At 36.7% G+C, this 22,538-nt stretch overlaps 1 protein-coding gene across 1 annotated transcript in view; it reads right to left on the reverse strand.

Annotated features, from left to right (window-relative positions):
* LOC142337606 (uncharacterized) overlaps window positions 1-20,039 on the reverse strand; it is a 37,152-nt gene extending 17,113 nt beyond the window's left edge. Inside the window, exons 1-3 of the mRNA XM_075386954.1 lie at window positions 18,806-20,039; window positions 18,217-18,351; window positions 17,500-17,861 (exon numbers count right to left, since the gene is read on the reverse strand). Coding sequence (XP_075243069.1) covers window positions 17,500-17,861; window positions 18,217-18,351; window positions 18,806-19,832 — 1,524 coding nt within the window. The 5' untranslated portion in view covers window positions 19,833-20,039. The remainder of the gene's footprint in view (window positions 1-17,499; window positions 17,862-18,216; window positions 18,352-18,805) is intronic.
* Window positions 20,040-22,538: the final 2,499 nt, after the last annotated feature.

Below are 22,538 nucleotides of genomic sequence, written 5' to 3' on the forward strand. Positions count from 1 at the left end.
AATTACCCATTTAATCAACAAAAAAAATAATAAAGCCACCCAACTTTAAAAAAACAAAATAAACATTATAAAAACTCCGTTAATTATTATAACGAAAGCACGTCTAGTCCTAGTTTAGATAAAGTAATAGAACTAGTTTATAAAGAAAGTACCAAAAAGCGTAGAAAACGCAAAAGAAATAATAAAAATAAAATGAATAAATCTGTGCAACTCCCAACACAAGTACCTCAACCCACACTAAAGCCAGTAGCACATGTTCAACAATTATTTAGCATTGTCCCACTTTTAAGCAGAACATTATCCTATGTTAAAGTTAAATTTAATGGAGAATTAAAAAGACGCGCACTAATTGATACAGGAGCATTTGCAAACATGATAAGCCGCGAGTTTTACAAGGAACTTCAATAACAGTTCAATTCAATAACAAAAATAGAAAAGCCTGATCTAGATAAAGTTAAAAAGGCAAACGGAAATAGTTAAAATTGACAAAGCAATTCAAGTTACATTTAAATTGGGCACACAAACATTCACAGAAGATTTCCTTGTTTTAATTGTCACAACTCCTGTAATATTAGACAACCCATTCTTTGTTAAAAATAAAGTTAGCATCTGCCCAGGACAAAGCTACATTAAATTCCCTGACCAAACTCTGCAAATAAATGAAATCAAGCCAGAAAAGCAACCCAGAAGGGTAGTAAAGCGTAAAAAATTCGGAGTTTATACACAAAAAAAGCAAGTATTACAACCAAATCAACAAGCAGTACTAGAATGCAAGCTTCAGGACAAACTAGAATCATTCACTGATCTTTGTGGGGTAATAATTCCAAACGAAATCTTTGAAAAAGATAGCGAAGTAATATTAACGTCCTCTAAGTAAAGTTGCTGAAAAAAATATTCTTTGTATCTATGTCCTCAACATTTCTGACCATCCAATTACCATAAATTAAGGCGAAGAAATAGCCAGATTCTCATTCTTAACATTAGATCAAGCTGAAAAGTTGTTAGAAGTAGTTCCTCAATTAGCTATTGTAACCCCTAATTTGTTTATGTTTATGAAAAAAACCGCAGATTGACAGTTTATTGATAAATATATCAAGTGCCTAAAAGCCTCAATATTTTAATTTTTTTGAGTTTCTTGAAGATAAATTCGCATATTTAGTAAATAACTTCACAAGAGATTATGTACTTGGTGAAGTAATTATTCTGCTAAAGTAGGTGCTAATACGGAACTTGTATATGTACTTAACAAACATCAAGAGACGTACAAAAGCCGGAAATTTCCCAACTTATAGATCAGTAAAAATTTGCGAAGGACCAACACAACTCAAGGTACAGCCCCTAGGAACCCACGATCATCAGAACACCGGAGAACCAGCCTGACAATCAGTTGATTAATATCTTGAAAAACTTCGATAGAACTAGAAAACTTCTCGTTATTAATTGTTTTATTTTTATGTAACTTAATTTACTTTTAATGTAACTTATTTTTGCTGAAATAATTAAAGATTGAACTGGATAAATCTTTATAAATTACTAAGTTAGATTAGGCTTCCTAAGAGCATAATTGCAAACGATTAGAACTCTGGAACACAAGGCAAACTAGTGGAAATATCGCACATCCGAACCGCTCAATAAAAGGCTATCACTAGCTAAATTTATTCAAAATATATCTGCTAAAAATCGCACTGTGAGACATTTAAATAAGTCCTTGTAAAATGCTGATTATACAAGTTAATTACCTCCAATATTAACCTCAGAAAACACCATGAGGAACACGTAAAAACCAGTGCGTAACAGGGTGACAGGAGTTACTAGCTGTTTCCCAGTTTTAGCGGACCAAAATTCCGAATAATTCTTTGATAAATTCGACATTTTCTTTCTTCTTTTGACACTTTCTTTATCTTCTTCCATTTCATTACCTTAAGAACCTTCAATCAGCTTCCAGCACTTCCTTTCCGAGCAGAAAGCAGTAACAAAGGAAAGAATGGGTGGAAACTGTGTTTGTGTCTTTGTGGACAAAATGCAACAATAATTCAAAAGTGCTTGAGTGAACAACAACTGGAACAAACTCAACCACAGCCGACACAACGCACACAAACAACACAGAGTAATTGCAAACGAGGATATTGTGAGTAAATGAATTTGTAAAATTAATTTTGGTGCTTATTTATGTCAATTTATAAAGAACAAATTCTCCCCGCTATTAATAATTGCCGCGCTTCCCCCAATTTTGTTGAACATATTGAAGGAAATAACATCAACTATACACAAAACAGTAACAAAACGCAAGCTCAGATAGTAACTGCTTTCTCCTCTTCCGTTTATAAATCCATCGTAATTTATGTGCTAGATAAAGATGATAAACGTGTTGCAATTTATTGGACAGCGAAAAGTTTAAATCAAAAAGCTCGCAAATTTGGCCTTATTCGTAACAAACTTCAATCTGATAGAGATATTAACCTTGACAACATCATTACTGATTACCAGATAATATCAGAATAAGCTAAATTACTGAAACCATCGCTTAAATATTAACTAAAAGAGGGCAAAACCTAAATTTAAACAGAATAAAACAATTATATTTAATTTCCCCACCCAGCTCCGGATGTTAATGAATCAAACAGTGAGTTCGATCATTATGCTGTTGCCTATCTAAGTGCAGCTTCCACAAGGCCTGTGCGGTCGTGGTCCCCACGAATTTTCCCAGACTAAGGGGCACTCTTTAGAGGTGAAACCTCGGCGGCCCATACGGCTTCAACGATATAAGTCTGACGATTCGACCGGAGCTTTAGGAATAGGTTCATAAGTATCCCATCTTTATTATTTTCTGACCGAATGGTTTCAGTAGTTTCTTTTTCTGATCTCTTGTGCTACTCATTTAACTTCTTTATTGCTATTAATCAATTAATCTCTCCCATTAAGTTAAGTTAAGTGTGCTATTTAATACTTTAGAACGAAAATAAGACTGATTGAACGATAAGTATATAATCTAAACGGGTAAAAAGCAAAATGGCAAACGCGCAAATCAACATCACACCCTTCTCTGGATCAGAAACGGACAATTTCAACGAATTTGAACAGTTAATAACAGGTGCAATTGGAGTTGCAGCAATCACAGCCGCGCAACAAGCGAATTTTCTGCATTTACATTTAAAAGGAGATGCTTTAAGATACTTTCTAACCCTACCAGAGGCTACCAGACTAGTTTTTGCGGATAGTATAACAGCTCTAAGAAATAGATTCACACAAGACAACTTGAGAGATCAGAATAATAAAGTTGGAGAACCAAAAGTTTAATGCAAAAACTGATACAGTAAAAAATTTCTTAGTAAAGTTGAGAACAGAAGCAAATAAAGCATATCCAGCACCCGAAATAGTAGTAGCCCGCAATATCAAAATTATCAACCAAATTACCCTCAATATCAGCCCAATTATCGTCAATTTCAGCAAAACTATCGGCCCCAGCAACAGTATGCCCCCCCGTGCTAATAATTACCGAGAGTTTAGACTACAATTTAATGCCCCCAGACCATTTTATCATAATGAACAGCCACAAACTCGGAATCATTGGACTGAACCTTCAAATAGCCCCCCATTTGTTCATCCAGCTTTTGTTAATAGACCAATTTATCGGTTCCCTACTAAAAATACCCCTGCAAATCTTCTCCGACAGGGAATAGTTTATGATAGCCCAGCGCCAGCACAAAACCGATATAGTAGTCAACAAGCAAATCAGTTTAATCGTGCAAGTATTCCTCAAAATAGAACTATGGGAGGTATGAATTACCCATTTAATCAACAAAAAAACTAATAAAGCCACCCAACTTTAAAAAACAAAATAAACATTATAAAAACTCAGTTAATTAATATAACGAAAGCACGTCTAGTCCTAGTTTAGATAAAGTAATAGAACTAGTTTATAAAGAAAGTACCAAAAAGCGTAGAAAACGCAAAAGAAATAGTAATAAAAATAAAGTGAATAAATCTGTGCAACTCCGAACACAAGTACCTCAACCCACACTAAAGCCAGTAGCACATGTTCAACAATTATTTAGCATTGTCCCACTTTTAGGCAGAACATTATCCTATGTTAAAGTTGAATTTAATGGAGAATTAAAAAGACGCGCACTAATTGATACAGGAGCATTTGCAAACATGATAAGCCGCGAGTTTTACAAGGAACTTATTAACACAAATATCAATTCAATAGCAGAAATAGAAAAGCCTGATCTAGATAAAGTTAAAATGGCAAACGTAAACATAGTTAAAATTGACAAAGCAATTAAAGTTACATTTAAATTGGGCACACAAACATTCACAGAAGACTTCCTTGTTTTAATTGTCACAACTCCTGTAATATTAGGCAACCCATTCTTTGTTAAATATAAAGTTAGCATCTGCCCAGGACAAAGCTACATTAAATTCCCTGACCAAACTCTGCAAATAAATGAAATAAAGCCAGAAAAGCAACCCAGAAGGGTAGTAAAGCGTAAAAAATTCGGAGTTTAAACACAAAAAAAGCAAGTATTACAACCAATTCAACAAGCAGTACTAGAATGCAAGCTTCAGGACAAACTAGAATCATTCACTGATCTTTGTGGGGTAATAATTCCAAACCAAATATTTGAAAAAGATAGCGAAGTAATATTAACGTCCTCTTTAAGTAAAGTTGCTGAAAATAATATTCTTTATCTCTATGTCCTCAACATTACTGACCATCCAATTACCATAAATAAAGGCGAAGAAATAGCCAGATTCTCATTCTTAACATCAGATCAAGCTGAAAAGTTGTTAGAAGTAGATCCTCAATTAATAAATGTAGCGAAAATGAGTGAAAATTATTTAACAGAAATATATCAACTAATTCAAGTCACAGATACGCCAAAAAGAAAGGCCCAACCAGCAAAGTCGCCTCCAGAATATGAAAAATTGTGGTTCCCAACGCCTGAAACGTGCCCAGATCCAACAAATTTGTCGCCCTTGCAGAGAGAAATATTTGAGCAACTGCTCAAACTGCAAGAAATGGAGAAATTAGATCCAAAGGGTAATAATCAGGATAAAATCACCTTTTTGAGCAAGTTCCGTGGGAGAAATCGGCCCTTAACGATGAGCAAAAAGCTGTAGTAGGCGAATTATTAGTCGAATTCAGTGAAATTTTTGCAAAACATAGATTTGACGTCGGATATAATACAGATTTAAAAATAAAGTTAACTCCAGAAAGAAGCATACCAATTTATGAGCAAGGACCTCCAACGCCTGTCCATCTGAGAAATGATTTGCAAGTAGAATTAGCATTAATGCATTAATATGGACTGATAACAACTTTGTCTCAATCAAGATATAGTAGTCCGCTTTTCGCTCAACGGAAAAATTCAGGAAGACTTAGACTATTAATTGACTTGAGAAAAGTAAATCATTTGCTGAAAAACGATTATGTGAATAAAAATTTCCCAATTTCGAACATGAGTGATGCAATAAATTACTTTGCCGGGAAAAAGTTGTTTACAAAACTTGACTGTTCTCAAGCATTTCACTGTGTGCAAATGGCAGACGATGTATCAGTGCAACTGCTAGCATTTAACTTTGCTTCGAGAACTTATGCTCATAAATGCCTTGCCCAAGGATTGAATAAGTCAGTAACTGGATTTAGCTCTTTCATTAAACATTATTTGGACCCATGCCTAGCCTCAGGAAATTGTACCCAGTTTATGGATGATATTGGAAATGCGGTAACAAATTTTGAACAATTGGTACCCTCTTTGCGAGAAATATTTATCTGCATAAGTCAATCCGGACTGAAATTGTCACCTGAAAAGTGTGAAATAGCAACTGATACAATGAAATTTCTGGGAAATACTATTAGTGCAGAAGGAATATCACCTGAAAAGTCGAAAATCACTAAATTCCTCGATAAATTCAAAATGCCAAAAACAACAAAGCAAGTAAAGCGATTAATCGGTTTCACGCAATTCTTCAGAAATTACATCCCTAACCTAGGCGAAAAACTAATGTCACTTTACAAGCTCCTGAAGAAGGATGCAGTAATAGAAACCACAGAAGAACATGTAAAGGCATTAGAAGTAATAAAGAAGGATCTAATGGAAGCAACAAATGTAACATTGCGATTGCCAAAACCCGGCTTGCAGTATGTAATTCTTTGTGACGCTAGTTACGACTGCACAGGTTTTTTTACTAATGGTGGAAGACTATGTAAACGAAACTGGAAAGAAAGAAAAGAAAACATACGCTCCCGTATCGTTTGGATCGCATTTGTTTAATGCAACGCAATTAAAATTTTCAATTTATTACAAAGAGTTCCTAGCCTTGTACTATGCACTGGATTACTTTTCGCACTACATTTGGGGATCAAGTAAACAAGTAATTATACTCACCGACAACAAAAGCCTTACGCAATTCTTTCAGTCAAAAGTAATACCGCCATCTCTTTGGAATTGTTTAGACAGAATACTTGCCTTTAACATAGTAATTGCTCACATTCCTGGACGCGTTAACTACTCAGCAGATTTTCTCTCTAGAATGGAGACCGATAAAACAGCGACAATGTCGTTAAAGTTAACAGATAGAATTCCAGTTAGAGAAATAGAAATAGACACAGAAGCCCAGAATCCTGACATTGAACTAAATGTGTTATTTGATATTGAAAATTTCGATGACAAAATTAATAGTGCTGAACTTGACGTCCTTAACAAACTTGGAGTCTATGAAGATTACAAAAAAAAACAAAATAATTTACCAATCACAGAAAAACAAGGTCTATTAAAACTTAAGAGAAAGCAAGAAATAAATTCAATTGAGTACCCAAATCCATTAGATGAGTTCCCAGACCTTACAGACAACTTAATTAGCCTTAACTTAGCAGAAGAGCAGCAAAAGGATGCAGACATTAGAACAGTTTTAAGCTGGATTCAACAAAACAATCAACAACCAGACCTAAAGTATGCTTCAACCAACTTAAAAAAGTATCACAAACATTTAAATAGATTAATTCTTGAAGGAAATGTCTTATACCGGAATTTTTATGATGATACTGGAAAAGTACTTCATAAACAATTCTGTGTACCTAAGCATTTGTGGAAAGAGACTATATATAGGCCGCATAATTTACAAACAGCAGGTCATTTAGGCACCAAAGCAACAATTCAAGAATTTAGAAAGCGATTCTATTACCCAGGTTTTACCGAACATTTCATTAGTTTCATCAAAAATTGCCTCACTTGTCTCCAATTAAACAGAGTTCCAAAAAGCCACATTACACCAAAGTTGCAACCAGTCAGTTCACTACAATCATATCCAAGAGATATGCTCCAAATCGATTTAGTAGGCCTCCTAAAGTCCTCGCAATCTAAAGTCCTCGCAATTGGAATAGATGTTTTCACAAAGTATCTATTTGCAGTCCCACTAACAAATGGATATGCCGACACAGTGGCCCGAGAATTAGTAAAGGTGTTCTTTCAACATAGCTACATTCCTCAAACGATACTTCGTGACTTAGGAACAAATTTTACTTCAGAATTAATGTCAGAATTAGCAAGGTTACTAGAAGTAAAGTTAAAACATGCCTCAGTAAAGCACCCTCAGACCATTGGAGCAGTAGAACGATCTCACGGACCACTGAAACGATTATTGAAGCTCAATACTGAGGAACAATGGAAAGATTGGCATAAATATGTTCCATTAGCAACATTCATAATACTTCTTATCATTCAGCGACAAATTGTTGCCCTTCAACTTTATTCCATGGCAGAGAACCAATAAAACCCCTTGATATTAGATTCTCCAGAAAAGTAATGGATGCAGTAGCAGTAAATTCTGATTTTGTAAATGAACTGCAAGATGCCATGATGCAAAAGTTCGGAGAAGACAAAGAAAAACTAACGACTGCATACTTGAAGCATAAAAAGTATTATGACCAAAAAGCCTCAGCGAAACCCATTCCGGAGAAATCATTCTGTTTATTTTCAATCCCAAGCTATTAGAACAATCAACAGTAATAGCTTCTCAAGTTCAGAAATGGCTACCGCTGTATAAAGTGCAAAAAGTCCTTACTGACTCTAATTACATCATTCGAAAAGTAAACACGAATTACACACAATGTGTTCATCGCATCAGATTGAAACCAATTAAACCGAGTGAAACTCCTGAAGACCTCAAAGTCATCAACCCTACAAACTTTCAACCTGATCCATCGAGAATACAACACATGGAACCTGATCTATTTCAAACATATCCCAGAATTGATAAATGAACAAGAAAACGAGTTACAACAGTCTAAGAAAGTGAAACCAGACCCAGACAGAAGGACCATAAACGTCCCCCTAGGTGGACCAGCAGCAGGACCTGCAGCAGCACCTCCAGCAGTACCACTGGCCCCACCAAGGGTAGTAGCACCAGCAGTTAGACCACGAACAGCACCAGTCCATCTTCCAGTATTTGATTCTTCAAGCTCAGATGAAGCAATTCCAAACTTATTTGATGAGAATAGCAAATTAGATGAAAATCTAGCTGACCACAACCTAGATGCTGAACAAATAGCAAGAATACCGGTTGATCCACTAATTGCTGATGAAATTCGAAAGCAAGAACCAGAAAATCGTGTTCCTCTACTATCATCCTAATCAGATGATGAAATGTTCGCATCTGCTCGACATTCTCAACCATCAATAGTACCATTCGACATTGAATCGCCTCCAGAAACACATGAAGAACAATTTGCGTTAACTGACAGGAAGATAAGAGCCCGACCTTATAATCCTAAACTAAAAACAGAGAAAAGTGCATTCAAACCACTAGACTACCAACAGCGGAAAAATGTACGCGGATTTAAATTAGATAGACAAATAATGTTGCATGAAGAACCCTTACCTAACCAACCAAGTTAGAAAATCAGGCAGTCCTAGACCAAAAATGCACGAGCTAGATTGGAGCAAGAAGAAAAACGTGAAGCAATAAAAGCATCAGCACAAGCATCAAAACAGTCAAATACACCCAGTAGAGAGACAAAATTAGATCAAGTTAGAGCTAGTATAGCAAAATATTCAGGGAAAAAGTCCAGCAGTTCAGCAAACAAACCAGTAACCAGATCTCAAACAAAACTCTTCACCAGGCTCATCAAACCAAAACTTAAATCACTTTAGTCAAGAAATCAATGCAACATATCTTAGTTCGCCAACAGATATCTTACACCCTCCACACTCTTTTGCACTCTGTATATCACCAGACCTTGCAATGGCAAAGGGATTAGCCGGACAAGTCAAAAGCTGGTACTCAGCAGCCCCAAGTGCAATCAGACTTAGATATCCACCGAATATTGGCTCAGTTTTAATATATTTTGACCCCTATTTTGAGCGTTATAACTTCAGTTTAGTTACCAAATTTAGATACTACCACAAACCCACATACGAATCTGTATTAGCAAGTCTTTATGAAGTGAGACAAATAGTAATAGATGCAGGAATTTCACACTTAAGTCTTCCGAAACTCGCCAGTGGCTATGATAAATTAGATTTAAACATCATTTTTGAGCTTATATGTCAAGTCTTCGACCCTCTACCCATAACCATCTACATCCATTAGTATGTACAGACCCAGTACAGTCCAGCAGTACCATCTATTTGCCCCAAAAGCCCAACAAGCCTGAGCAACTTAGCCCTAAAGCCCAAAAATCGCCCAAAATTCGAAAAATTTCGACCTTAAATCCTAGTTATTTTGATATATCTCAAGAACTACTTGTCCGAACATGGATTAACCTACTGTTCTGAACAGCCCTCATCCAGTAAAAGCGATTCCAGCTATAATTGACCCCTTTTGACGCGTTCTAAGTACCAAAAACAGCCTAAAATTGACCTTCCCAAAAATCCTAGGTTCACCTCAGAAAAACAATCATAAAATTGTGAAAAATGCCCCGATCATTCCAAACTTTTGCCCCATTTGACCTATTTTATAGCCCTAGACCATCCTACTGCTCACGCTTGACGTCCCAGTACCCAAAAATCCCGTCAAAAATCAATAAAAGTTGAGTTATGACAAAAATGCCGAACCCTACCAAAGTGTGTTAAAATTAATTAAAATGTAGTGTAAATTATACCCCAAAAATATGTCAAAAACTGTCCCAAATCCCTCCAGCAGCTCAGCTACTCCCAGCTGCCACCCGCATGTTATAACCTCAAACAACCATAAAAACCCAATATTGCCAAGTATATGTTGAAAAATCACGAAAAAACAAAAACCGCTTCTGCTTCAATCCTACGCTTCAAAAATTTTGTCATTTTACTCCCCACCTGACCCGATTAAAGCCACCTATACCCCCTACAAGCCTAGTGCAACCCCCCACTAGCCTTGTAGTACCATAAAAACCAGTCCCAGCTCATCCCAGTATCAACCATGAAGACTTAAACCCATATAAGCTCTGAAATTGCCACAATTTTGTCAGAAAAAATTCAGTTATTTCCCACTAAAGTCAAAATTATTAACTTCTGACAGCAATTAACCACACCATCAGCACACCTATATCTCTTAGAATTTGCACTCCCAGCCCCCTAGTGCCAATACAAGTTGAGAAAAGACTGCCAAAGTAACGAAAATTACAAGAAATTGAGTGTAATTACCGAAAGTGACCAAAAATGCATCTTAGTACCCAAATATGTTGAACCCAAAAATTATTGTTCATTCAGTTAGCCCTACTCATGAGCAGTCCAACCATAGCAATATCAATCATTTTGAACAAGTTCTTCATAGCCTCATAGCCAATAACCTATCCCCTATCTGAGCTTTTTCAAAAAACCCAGGTTCACTGCAGCAAAAACGTTATAACTCGTGAAAAAATAGTTTAAACCGCCCGAATTTTTGCGCTGCAGGGTTTTTTGAGCCGATAAAGCGATTCAATATTTTTGAGCTCAATCGAAGCAATTTAAAAATTGAGTGACGCTGGGGCCCTCAATTTTGGAGACTTTTTGAAAATTTACGAACATGTTCATAAAATCCAAAATAATGATCTAAAACCCAATATTATTAGCTTAAAACATCCGTATGCTCAAGCTCTACACGCTCATATTAAAAATATTGAAAATTCTTAAGTAAAATGTTGAAATAATAGCAAAATACTGAAGCCTACCAGACTCTTCTCAAACTCGTCAAAATAGAACCAGAATTAGACCAGAAAAATAGTACAAAATAGCCTACTTATGAGCCCATATCCATTATTCAGTCTCTCTAGTAGTTGTTCAAGCCTAATAAATTGATACAATCTCACAGAAATGCATAAATGTTGAAAAAAAAGTAAAAATCGAAATCTGAACATCTTTGACCAAATTTAGTCCAAAATTCTAATGTGAAAAACTCAACACAATGACCTCAAACCATGCATCAAACTGCACCAATAGCTGCCACCAAAATAGTACTCACTAGTATGAACCTCAGTTACCGTCAAAAATCAATCATCTCCAATCTATGTCAACTTATGCACCAAACATGACGCACCTCAAGTAAAAATCTAGCAAATTCTACAAAAAAACTGGAACAAAACACACCTTAATCACTTCCAAAGCTACCAAAATGCTACTCCTGATAGCCACAGATATCAGTACTAACAGTTAGCACCCGATTTAGGTCACTAGATCATCACCAGACCGACACATGTCTTGAAGAAGCTCGAATAGTGGAAAAATCACGCCTGAAAATTAGCATTTTGGACTCAAAAATCAATGTTCTGACCCGATAAATAGCTTCAAACCCTATAATTCAGTAATATACATTAGTAATAAGCATAGACAGTACCATTTTAACCATTCAATACCGATAATGTATGAACAATGACTTACTCAGCCCGGAATTTCATAATTCAAAAATAGCCAGGTTCAGATTACGAAAATAGTCATAACTTTGCGAAAAATGCTCAAATTGCACCAAATTTTTTCACTGCAGCGTTTTTTGAGCCACTGATGCGATCTGCCAATTTTGAGCCCGATTGGAGCAATTTAAAATTTGAGTGACGCTGGGGCCCCCGAATTTTCGCATTTTTCGTTTTCTCAAACATGAATAAGAAGTTGACCAAAAAAGTTCCCTAAAACCTGAATTTATAGCATAGTTGTTCCCCACCAATGTCTACCAAGTGGGCCAAACCAAAAAATTTGCCCAAAGTTCAATAAAATTTGAAAAATTCACATATATACAACACCATTCCTGATGTGGAAAAATGACCTAAATTACGAAAAAATTACATGTGAAAATTAGTACCAAATACTCTTCCAAACCAGCAAATTACACAAAAGGGCTACTAACAACCAGGACAAGTACCTAGAACCATTAGAACCAATTTATCACAAGTATTTCACAAGTAAATTTAAGTTAATGCTCAAAAATGAAAAAAGTCACTATATCACCATTCTTGCACTCTCACAAATATGCATTATATAGCTACACACTGCCACAAAAACATTACCACATGCTCACATGCTTCACAGTTACTAGTTCCACCAGTACAACCAAACATAATTGTTGCAATCCAAAGATATCTCTGAAAAACTTGCCCATAACTGAAAGTACATTACATGATAATCAAAACAATTGAACTGAAACTAGTTAATTTCCAATTGCGCACCCTTCTCACTTAGAAAATTCAGGCACTAACTGTTAACACACGCACCAGACAACGCAGAAAAGCACTACTATCATTGACACTACTATCATCGTCACTACTATCATTGACATTTACTTATTCTCAAAGTCTCACTAATTGTCTTTTATCCCCTACTTACGTCCTCAATCTTCCCCACAAAACAAGTTTGATATATACTAATTACAATGATATTAGTAGCACCTTATTAAATATTAATAGCACCAAGTATATTAGTCAGTATATTAAGGAGAACTAATCCATACTACAACTACAAGTCAGTTAATAAGTTATATAAATATATATAAATAACAAGTTATACTGCCGTCTCCTCCATTTCAACTCCTCCCTTAACTTCCTGATCTTCAATCTCTTCCCTCTCCCTCCTTCTTCCCACACATCTTCCCCTCCTTCTCCTTCTCCACGTCACAACAACCCCGAATAATATGAATAATATGAATACTAATAATAATATTGAGTCCCCGTCCCAACCATCTTCTATACTATTAACTATTACTGTACTATTAGTAATATTGCACTCTGGGTGAACTAAATGAGACCAGTGAACCCAGTTCCTTGACACATACCTGGTCCCGTTGTTGCAGCATCCCGGAGTGATATTATTCGGGCGGACAGTAATATTAAAGCACATTTTGATATCAGAATAATCTAAAACTCGAAAAAACATGTAAAGACTGCATGATTCGACCCCCCCAACCACCATCCCCATCATCACACACCCACCATTCAATCGATGAACTACACTTCAACATGTTTAAACACCATATTTAGTAGTAATATCAATAAACACACACAAACACACATGATATAAAAGCAGAGTACACCTGAAACAAATAAACACCACATAAACAAGTGCCAAATTGAGCAAATTAGAACTAGAGGCCTGACTACATTAGGCAAATGAGCATATAAACACCGGAAAGCCAAATAGAAACCAGTTGAACACCCAGAAGAGCCACATCAGCAGAAGATTGTCCTGAAACATAGTTGTTACTATTGAAACACGAAAATGTTACTTACAATAGTGATAAATCTGGTACTTATCGGCCCCACTTTTGAGACCCCGACTAAAACAGAAGAAGCGCTGGCTCAGGGAATAATCTTTCACAAGGAAGGAAAGATCTTAATCACCGAGAAGTTCATCAACGCGGAATTTTTAGTACCATTTCCTCGTTACAATTTCACGATACGACAAGTAGAGACTCTACTTCTTGAACTCCCAAAGAAATGGATAACAGTCAGAATTTTGCAACATGACTTACAGTACCACGTATCGCAATCAGACAGATGTCTTCAATGTTGACTGGCTTTACTCGAAGATCCTCAACGAAACAATCGAAGCCGAACATGAAGTCTTTAAACTACGCAATGAGACCAAAAAACTCCTCACCAGAGTCGAAGAGGACCCCAGAAACAGACAAAAAAGAGCCGCCCCGCTTGCTATAGCAGCCGCAGTCGCTGGAATTGGACTCTTCGGTCCAGGAATAGCAATGAGCAGCGGAGGATGCGGTGGAATCACAGGAATTTTCGGCTCATGCCAACGAACGTCTCAAAATGCTGAAAATATCGATAGACTAGCTAACAGTTTTAATAGCCTTTACGACTATGTCATGGAAATCGGCGCACAAACAGATGAGAAATTCTTTCTAGTTGCCGACGAACTTGCAAAGGTTTATAAAGTTCAAAACGAAATGCAAGAAAACCAGAATAGAAACTGAAAACTAGTTGAGGAACAATTCGCAATTGTAGACCATAATCTGAACGCAATAGCAACCTGCATGGAAATTCAAGAAACACAGCAACAACTGAACTTTAACTTTGACACAGCAGCATCATTACTTCTTACTCTTTATGCAGATATTAAAAGTTATCGAGCAGCTTTATATTCTTTCCGAATTAATGTTATAAATGCAATTCCTACTTTACTTGACAAACGCCTTCCAATCTCTTTAGTACCCCGCAAATCGTTGATAAAGATCCTTGACGCAGTCCATGATAGCCAAAAGAACGCACCAGATCGTCTAACTTTGGCAATACACATGACTGACATTCTTTCGTATTACGATGCAAAACTCGTACAAGAGATTTCAACAGTAGAAGACGGACTTTTACTGACACTAGCCATTCCCCTAGCCTCTAGCCAGACAGTGTTTGACGTTTATCGTGCAAATGTAATCCCTATGCCCCAGAAGGACTCTGTAGACGCCTTACAATGGATGATAGAGGGAGAATACCTAGCAATCTCAGGTCAGATGGAAACAACAGTACCGACGAGACCCCAGTACGACAACTGCCTTGGATCGCCACCATACCGAATCTGTCACGAGACAATGGAAACCCACCTTGGATTCTCCTCGTGCCTAGCAACCCTTAAGTTTCATCATGCCATTACAGCATTGAAAGTATGTGACACAGAGAAGGTTGTGTTACCCAACCCCGAAAGAGCACAGAACCTTGGATACGGAATTTGGCTCCTAACATCAGCTTCAAGTGATTTTAGCCTAAGTAAGATTGGTATGGACGATAATGGCCGACACACCAACATTCCTCATAAAGGTTGTAACATCTGTTTAATCACATTAAAATGTGGACATACAATGTTCAGTGACCACATTAAAATTCGAGCTGATTTACAAAGTTGTCAGTACCTTCCCGCGAAGAGAAACAATGTAAAATTGCCAGATCCACTTGCACATTTAATTGACTCAGTTCCAAACATCAACAAATTTCCGAAATATGAATCAAGCACTGAAGCAAATCTAGATTTATTGAAGAAAGTTAAAACAGAATTCATTTACTCCAAACGAAAGTTATCAACAGAATCACTAGATGACATAGCAAAGCCCATTACCACTGAAATGAAGTCATTCAAACCAGCATTAATTGACAAACTTGAATCATATCTTCCGATCAAGCTTTCTCTTTCGCTAACAGTCATTGTTTTTATTGGGAACTTAGCCTTACATATTCTCTTCATGTGCTTATACCAAAGTAGCTTTTGTGCGAAGAATTGTACCAAATTTCATGAAGCTTAACGGAACCAATGTACCGCTTAACTTAGTAGTTTCAGTACCAAAACATCTGAAAGCAGATGTTGTTACAAATCTAGCCAAACACCTCAAGCAACCGCCAACAGTCATCTCTCCAGAAGAACTTGGAACCCTAAAACGACAACGACGAAATTCCATGCCTGCAACTTCTACCATGTCACTCAACACCATGGACTGATTCAACACAGACGATGAACTAGAAAACCAAGCTCAACCCCGAGAGGAACGTATACTTTGAGCTCTTGAAAGTCTTATATAGTTCAACAAGTATTAATCCTTCAACTGATTAAGTATCCCTTCATCCATTAAGTTTTCCTTCTAAGTGCTTTAAATCATCAAACCAGTGCTTCAATCCCAGAAATTAACCAGTGCTTTAAACCATTCATTCAACCAGTATCCTTCTACTCCTTCTCAAAGTTTAGAGCCATTACTTAACGAAATAACCGTGATTATTTTCAGTGCTAATTCAATGTCTTCTCTTAACCTTAACTTTAACTTATGTCTCATGCTTTCCTTCTGAAATAGCGCATCTTCATCACCCTTAATGTTCCTTCAAAGCTTTTAATCTTGTCTTAATCCTCTTCATTATAACCTTATCTCATCTTAAACTTTATTTCTCTTAACTTCCTTAATTGTTTTTCACTTAAATGCTTTCGTTCAAAAACTCTTTTCTAAGAAAACATAAATTGGGTGGCTCCAACAAAGACATATGTATATCCTCATACTCGTGCAGATTATATGTTTTATAGAAAATTTGTAAAACCCCAGTTCCTTCTCAAAATTTTCATGGAAATTTTTCATAAAGTCCGGTAGTGTCACGCCCCTATTTCGTCCCCCATAGTTACGTGATGATATTCCTTAAAATATCCATAAATAATTGCTATAATATTCATTTAGTTTCAAGGCCATATATAGCTAGTATTCCCATCTAGACCTGTAACCCCTAATTTGTTTATGTTTATGAAAAACAACCGCAGATTGACAGTTTATTGATAAATATATCAAGTGCCTAAAAGCCTCAATATTTACTTTTTTGAGTTTCTTGAAGATAAATTCGCATAATTAGTAAATAACTTCATGAGAGATTATGTACTTGGTGAAGTAATTATTCTGATAAAGTAGGTGCTAATACGGAACTTGTATATGTACTTAACAAACATCAAGAGACGTACAAAAGCCGGAAATTGTCCAACTTATAGATCAGTAAATATTTGCGAAGGACCAACACAACTCAATGTACAGCCCTGCGGAACCTACGATCATCAGAACACCGGAGAACCATCCTGACAATCAGTTGAATAATATCTTGAAAAACTTCGATAGAACTAGAAAACTTCTCGTTATTAATTGTTAACTTATTTTTGCTGAAATAATTAAAGATTGAACTGGATAAATCTTTATAAATTACTAAGTTAGATTAGGCTTCCTAAGAGCATAATTGCAAACGATTAGAACTCTGGAACACAAGGCAAACTAGTGGAAATATCGCACATCCGAACCGCTCAATAAAAGGCTATCACTAGCTAAATTTATTCAAAATATATCTGCTAAAAATCGCACTGTGAGACATTTAAATAAGTCCTTGTAAAATGCTGATTATACAAGTTAATTACCTCCAATATTAACCTCAGAAAACACCTTGAGGAACACGTAAGAATCAGTGCGTAACAATATATTCACAAAAACCCCAGATCTCTCGCACAAACTAACATCAAATTCATTCCCAGAGAAAAATTGCTCGTTTGTTTGTGAACAGTTTAAATATCTAGTTTAAATTCTTTAAAGAGTTCCTCTTACCAGTACTAATTGTTTCTCATCATTCGCAAGACGTTTCATAGATCTTCGGATTCTCTTGTGCGATCCTGGGTCAGCAACCAAAGCAGGATGCAAATGATCAGCTCCCTTTTCATCTTTGGATTCGAGGAGCTTCCGCTTACGGGACGTTTGGACATCTCTATACTTGTCTATAGGAGGTGCTGAGCACGTCAACAATTTGAAAGCATTTGTAGGTTCCTTTCTAAGTGGAGTATTCTGAATAGCTGCAGTATTTTGTGCAGGGCTACGAATTGATATCACTTCCGTACTCCCAGATGACAAACAAGGACCGGTGGGGATCGGACTGTAAGAATCAGAGGCAAATTTTGTGAACTGCTGACCACCTGAAAGACCAAACTTGCCATCTATGTACTTACTTAGCTGCTTTAATCGGGAGCTAAGTTTCTATTAAATTAAAAAACTCATTGGTTTTAAGCTTACGGACTTGCCAATTGAATTCACCCCTCTATCAGTTCACCCAGATATTAATTGTTTACATAATTGGTACAATTGAATTCAGAATTAGGGAATTCGAACATAGGTTTTTGAGATTAAAATTGCGGTGTTAAATGAATCGGTGTGAAAAAAAGACGAACGGCATTGATGTAGATTATTGGAATTTCTATGACTAGAAAATGAACACCATCATCAACGCCTCTACCAAAATTGGCTGCGTTTGTTCTGTGAAAGAGCACTGACCGAATAGTTCTTTGTAAGATGCAGCAGGAGCCGCATTACTTGTGTCTGGTTGTCTGCCCATGAAGGAATTAAGTGATGGGCTGCTCTTCAAATCGTTCTGAGTCAGCAATCTTCTCACCTCTCCAATTGATAGCTCTGTCAACGAAACAACCTTGATAAAACGATTAAGGATCCAATGATATAGTAAATGCAGAAAAATTGAAGAGCTTAAACTGCAATTCACCAAAAAAAAAACATTCTGCGTCGTCATATTTTAGGAACATCTTAAATTCAAGATGATTGTGCACATGACATGCTACAAAAACATGACCACCCGCAACCTCTGGCTAAAATGTCTGGTCTTCAACCAGAAAAAGCTTGAAAACATCAGATAGCTGAATTCACTAATCTTTACTCTAGTGTGTTATATTTTGAATTATTGAAACAAACTTTTCGGCTAAGGTCGCAGCATCTAAAGCTCAACATTTTGAGTAACCCCATCAAACAGCAAACATTAATGATTTCAGGTGGTAGCAGATACAATAGTCCAGCTTTTCATGCAACAAATATGGAATGTGAACAGCAATTTAAACCTATTAAACATGCTTACTATGACTCTTCGTAGGTGAGGTAGTGATAATTGAGGCTTCTCGCTCCTTAAAATCCTTGAAGTCTCGAAATATTGAATCAAGAGTTGGAAATTCATTTCCCGTCAGTTTCTCGATCTCATCGATTATGGAACCATTTTTGATATCATTATTCGAAATGAGCGGATTTAAAAGCACGGGAACTCTTCCATTTGGATTGAAATGGAGAAATGGGGAAATAGCTGGACTCACTGACAGCTGTGAATTGAAAACAAACTCTGGATCAACCAAAACTTTAGGTTTAGCTCGAGGACTTGAATTGTTCACAAAACTAGAGTTCGGAACCCTTCCGAACCTCGTGCCTTCGTGTTCTGACCTCGATTCAGTATGCTGGTTTGACCTTTGATCATTTTTATGGTTTTCCAAAGAATTAGGAACAAATTTTTGTGGTACAGGTGACGAAAAGTGCTCGACAGATTCCAAAAATTCGTCCAATGCTGATTTTGGTTTTATGTCCTTCCTCGTGTCTACTTCGTCAGAATGTTTCACATATTTGTCACATTCACTTAAATTTACTTTTAAAATGTTGGCTGGCGGCTTCGTCTGAGTCGAGCCTATAACACTCCCCTGGGGACATTTCCGAGCTAACGAGATCCTTGTAAATTTTGGCGCATATTCGCTTTTCTTATAGAAGCTCTTCACAGATTTGTTGTCAGGCGTTGTACTTTCGGAGATAATGTTATCCCGCTGCCCACATACTTGCAATTTTATAACTTTAACAGGAGACGATGGAAATTTCAGCTGCCCGCCAGAATCAGTAGTAGATTTCGATATTTTTATTTCTTTCACGGTTTTCCCTTTAACTGCTTCTGAAAGAACTCCTGCCAGAGCGTCATGAGGACAGTGAATGATGTCCATTTTGTGAGCTGAGTTTTGACGGACCGAACCGCTCCGACAGAACAGCGAGTTGGATGACATTCTCTTTGATGGAACAATATTAGAAACAGCTGTCATATTTGGACTTGCATTTCTGTTGCGAGATGAAGCCATCTTTCACATCGGACCGAGCAGTTAAAAAAATTTCTCCACAGAATTCAAAACAGATTGTTGTCAATTGTACCTCTTGAGAAATTTCAATACATGAAATCCCTGAATAACGTTGTAAACATCGTCCATATCTGAACACAACCAGCTACAACTGAACGCAAACGACTAAAATTGAATACAAAAATTTCAATTTAATTAAACATTAGTAGGTCGGCAAAACATGGCCGGCAAATTATCGGGAAACAGCCGCGATTGATCTTACAACCCGATGTTGGGATTGGAAGAAATAGAACAAAAATAAAGAGATAAAATGACGACAGCCTATTTTTTCTTAGTAAAATAATAATGAACATAGCTGGCAGATTGCCAGAAAATAGCCGCAATAGCTTCGTAGATCTGTAGTCTCAAAAAACAGCAAAAAAGAGACCAAAAAAATCGTCTTTTCATTGAAGGCTGATATGTTTTATTTTAAAAATCATCTGGGATCTATTCTGTTTCGCCCGCGCCTCCCAGTGTGTTTTAAGCCCCCAGTTGCAAATTATAAGTTGTTATATAGCACGTTACTATGTAAGAAAATAGCACGTGCGCCTGGGGGCGTAAAAAATATAAGCCCACTAAGCTGGGGGGCCGAAACATAATAGATCCAAAATCTGTATAAGTTTTTGCTGCCTCTATTAGCTGCTCTCAAAAAACCTTCATTTAGAGTGACACACACCCGTTTGACCTTATCTCTTTGAATTAAAGTAATTAATAGTCAATTTCAAAGTGAGGAAGTCATTTTTGAGAGTGAGGTAAGTCAAGTGTGACCAAAAATTTAATCAAGCGAATGAACAAAACTCTCTCCATTAAGAGCAAAAAATGACGTCACACACGCATTTCAGTTGGAACTGCATGAACGAATGAACAAAAAGCAGATTCGAAGTGGTTATGACGTCATATGGTCGTAACAAAAATCATGACGACGAAATAAAAAAACCAAGAGAAGGCCAAAAATAGTCCCAGCTATCGCTGTGCGGCTATTAATAATGACAATAATAAAATAAAATTTTGAGCACAGTTCATTGGTTTCCACCCATTAGTCAGTCGTTTCAGTTTGACGATTAGTTTTGTAGGAATGTTGTAATTCCCGCATCGGCGTGGGAATCTCCATGTGCTATTGTTCGTCGGGGAGTAGGCTCGTTCGAAGTAGTTCCAGTAGATATCAGTCAGTACGAATAGTGTTAACAAGAGTTCAGATTTCGTCAGGAGTTTCAATAGATTCGATAAATATGAGTCTTTTCCGTTTCTGCCCCCCCCCCCCCCGCCTAGTGGGTGTATATTATTTGCACTCCCCAGACGAACGTGCCATATTTTCACAATGAATTACTGTGAAATGACAAGTGCTCTGTAATGAATCGTGCATACCAGGGATTTGGAAAAGTTAATTGAATTGCAATAATTGACAATTAATTGATTGCAATTATTGATTGCTCACTCAAATTTAATTGCATTAACTGATTTTTATTGAAACGACCCAATTAATTGCCCAATAATTGGAGAAGTTTGAAACAGCACACTGCCCAGTCTGAAACCTTGAACTAGAAAAAAAGACTACAGATTTTTGTCGCAAAGTAATTCGAGATTTTGGGGTAAAGTATTTTTCGTGATGAAAAAAATGAATGTCTGCAAGAGTATAACCATATGCGTACAATTTTGGGTACAGTCAAGACTAAAATATAACAAAAAATTGAGAAAGCAATTATCGGGTCTTTCCCATTATAGGCCCCCATGAAATTGTAGCCCCCCATTATGGTATGTAATATCCGTGCACTGTTTACGGTTACGGTGTGGGTTGGATGTTATTCTTAAGCACTTTAAACCTCGGAGATACTGAGGAAAATTTTCCAAGTTTCAGACTTGAATTTAATTGAACAGATGTATATGCACAATCAGTTTATTACAAAGTTAGAACTATTGCTTGTAAATATTAGAAGTTTTGTGAAGATGAGAAATGTAAAGCAATTAAAGAGAGGCAGCTCGATTGTGTAAGGTTTTGTTGTTAATATGTTCTTTGGTTTCAGTCCTATCAATGGTTAGTTAATCTTAGATTATTTTTACCCATTTTTCGTTAATCTCTATGGGATTTTCTCATAGTTATTTTCTACCGCACGGGTTCCTGTTAGTTAAACTAACAGATAACAGGTTTACCTGCTTGACGAATCCCGTCATGAAAAAACATTCCTTGACGTGTCCCGTCAAGATGATATTCCATGATGATTCCCATCATTATTTCTGATGCTTTCTCTATATTGTTAAAATCCGGTTTACAATTAGTAACCATCTCTTTTTGTTCTCCTATTTGTTTGTGAAAATTTCGAATTATGCGTTTAATATGTAATTTATGAGCATGTCATACATTATGGTTCACTATACTGCCTCCCTCTTAGAAAAATGTGAGTGTTCCACTCACTCACACAGCAAGAGTTTCAAATGTCCATTTTCGAGTTCATATATTCTTGTGCTTTTTCAATGCCGTACTTGTCATCGATATTACGCGCCTCCTCGTCTTCCATAATTTTCTTTGCTTGAAGAATGATTTTGAACATGTCCTCACGACCACCCTTGTCCGGATGACAAAGCATTGCCAACTTTTTGAAATGTTTCTGGATAATACTGGTTGTGGCCCCCTGTGGCAGGAAGAGAAGTTCATAAAAGTTTGGAGTTGGACTG

This window comes from Convolutriloba macropyga, chromosome 4 (assembly GCF_964194025.1).
Source record: "Convolutriloba macropyga chromosome 4, txConMacr16.3, whole genome shotgun sequence".
Lineage (NCBI taxonomy): Eukaryota > Metazoa > Xenacoelomorpha > Acoela > Convolutidae > Convolutriloba > Convolutriloba macropyga.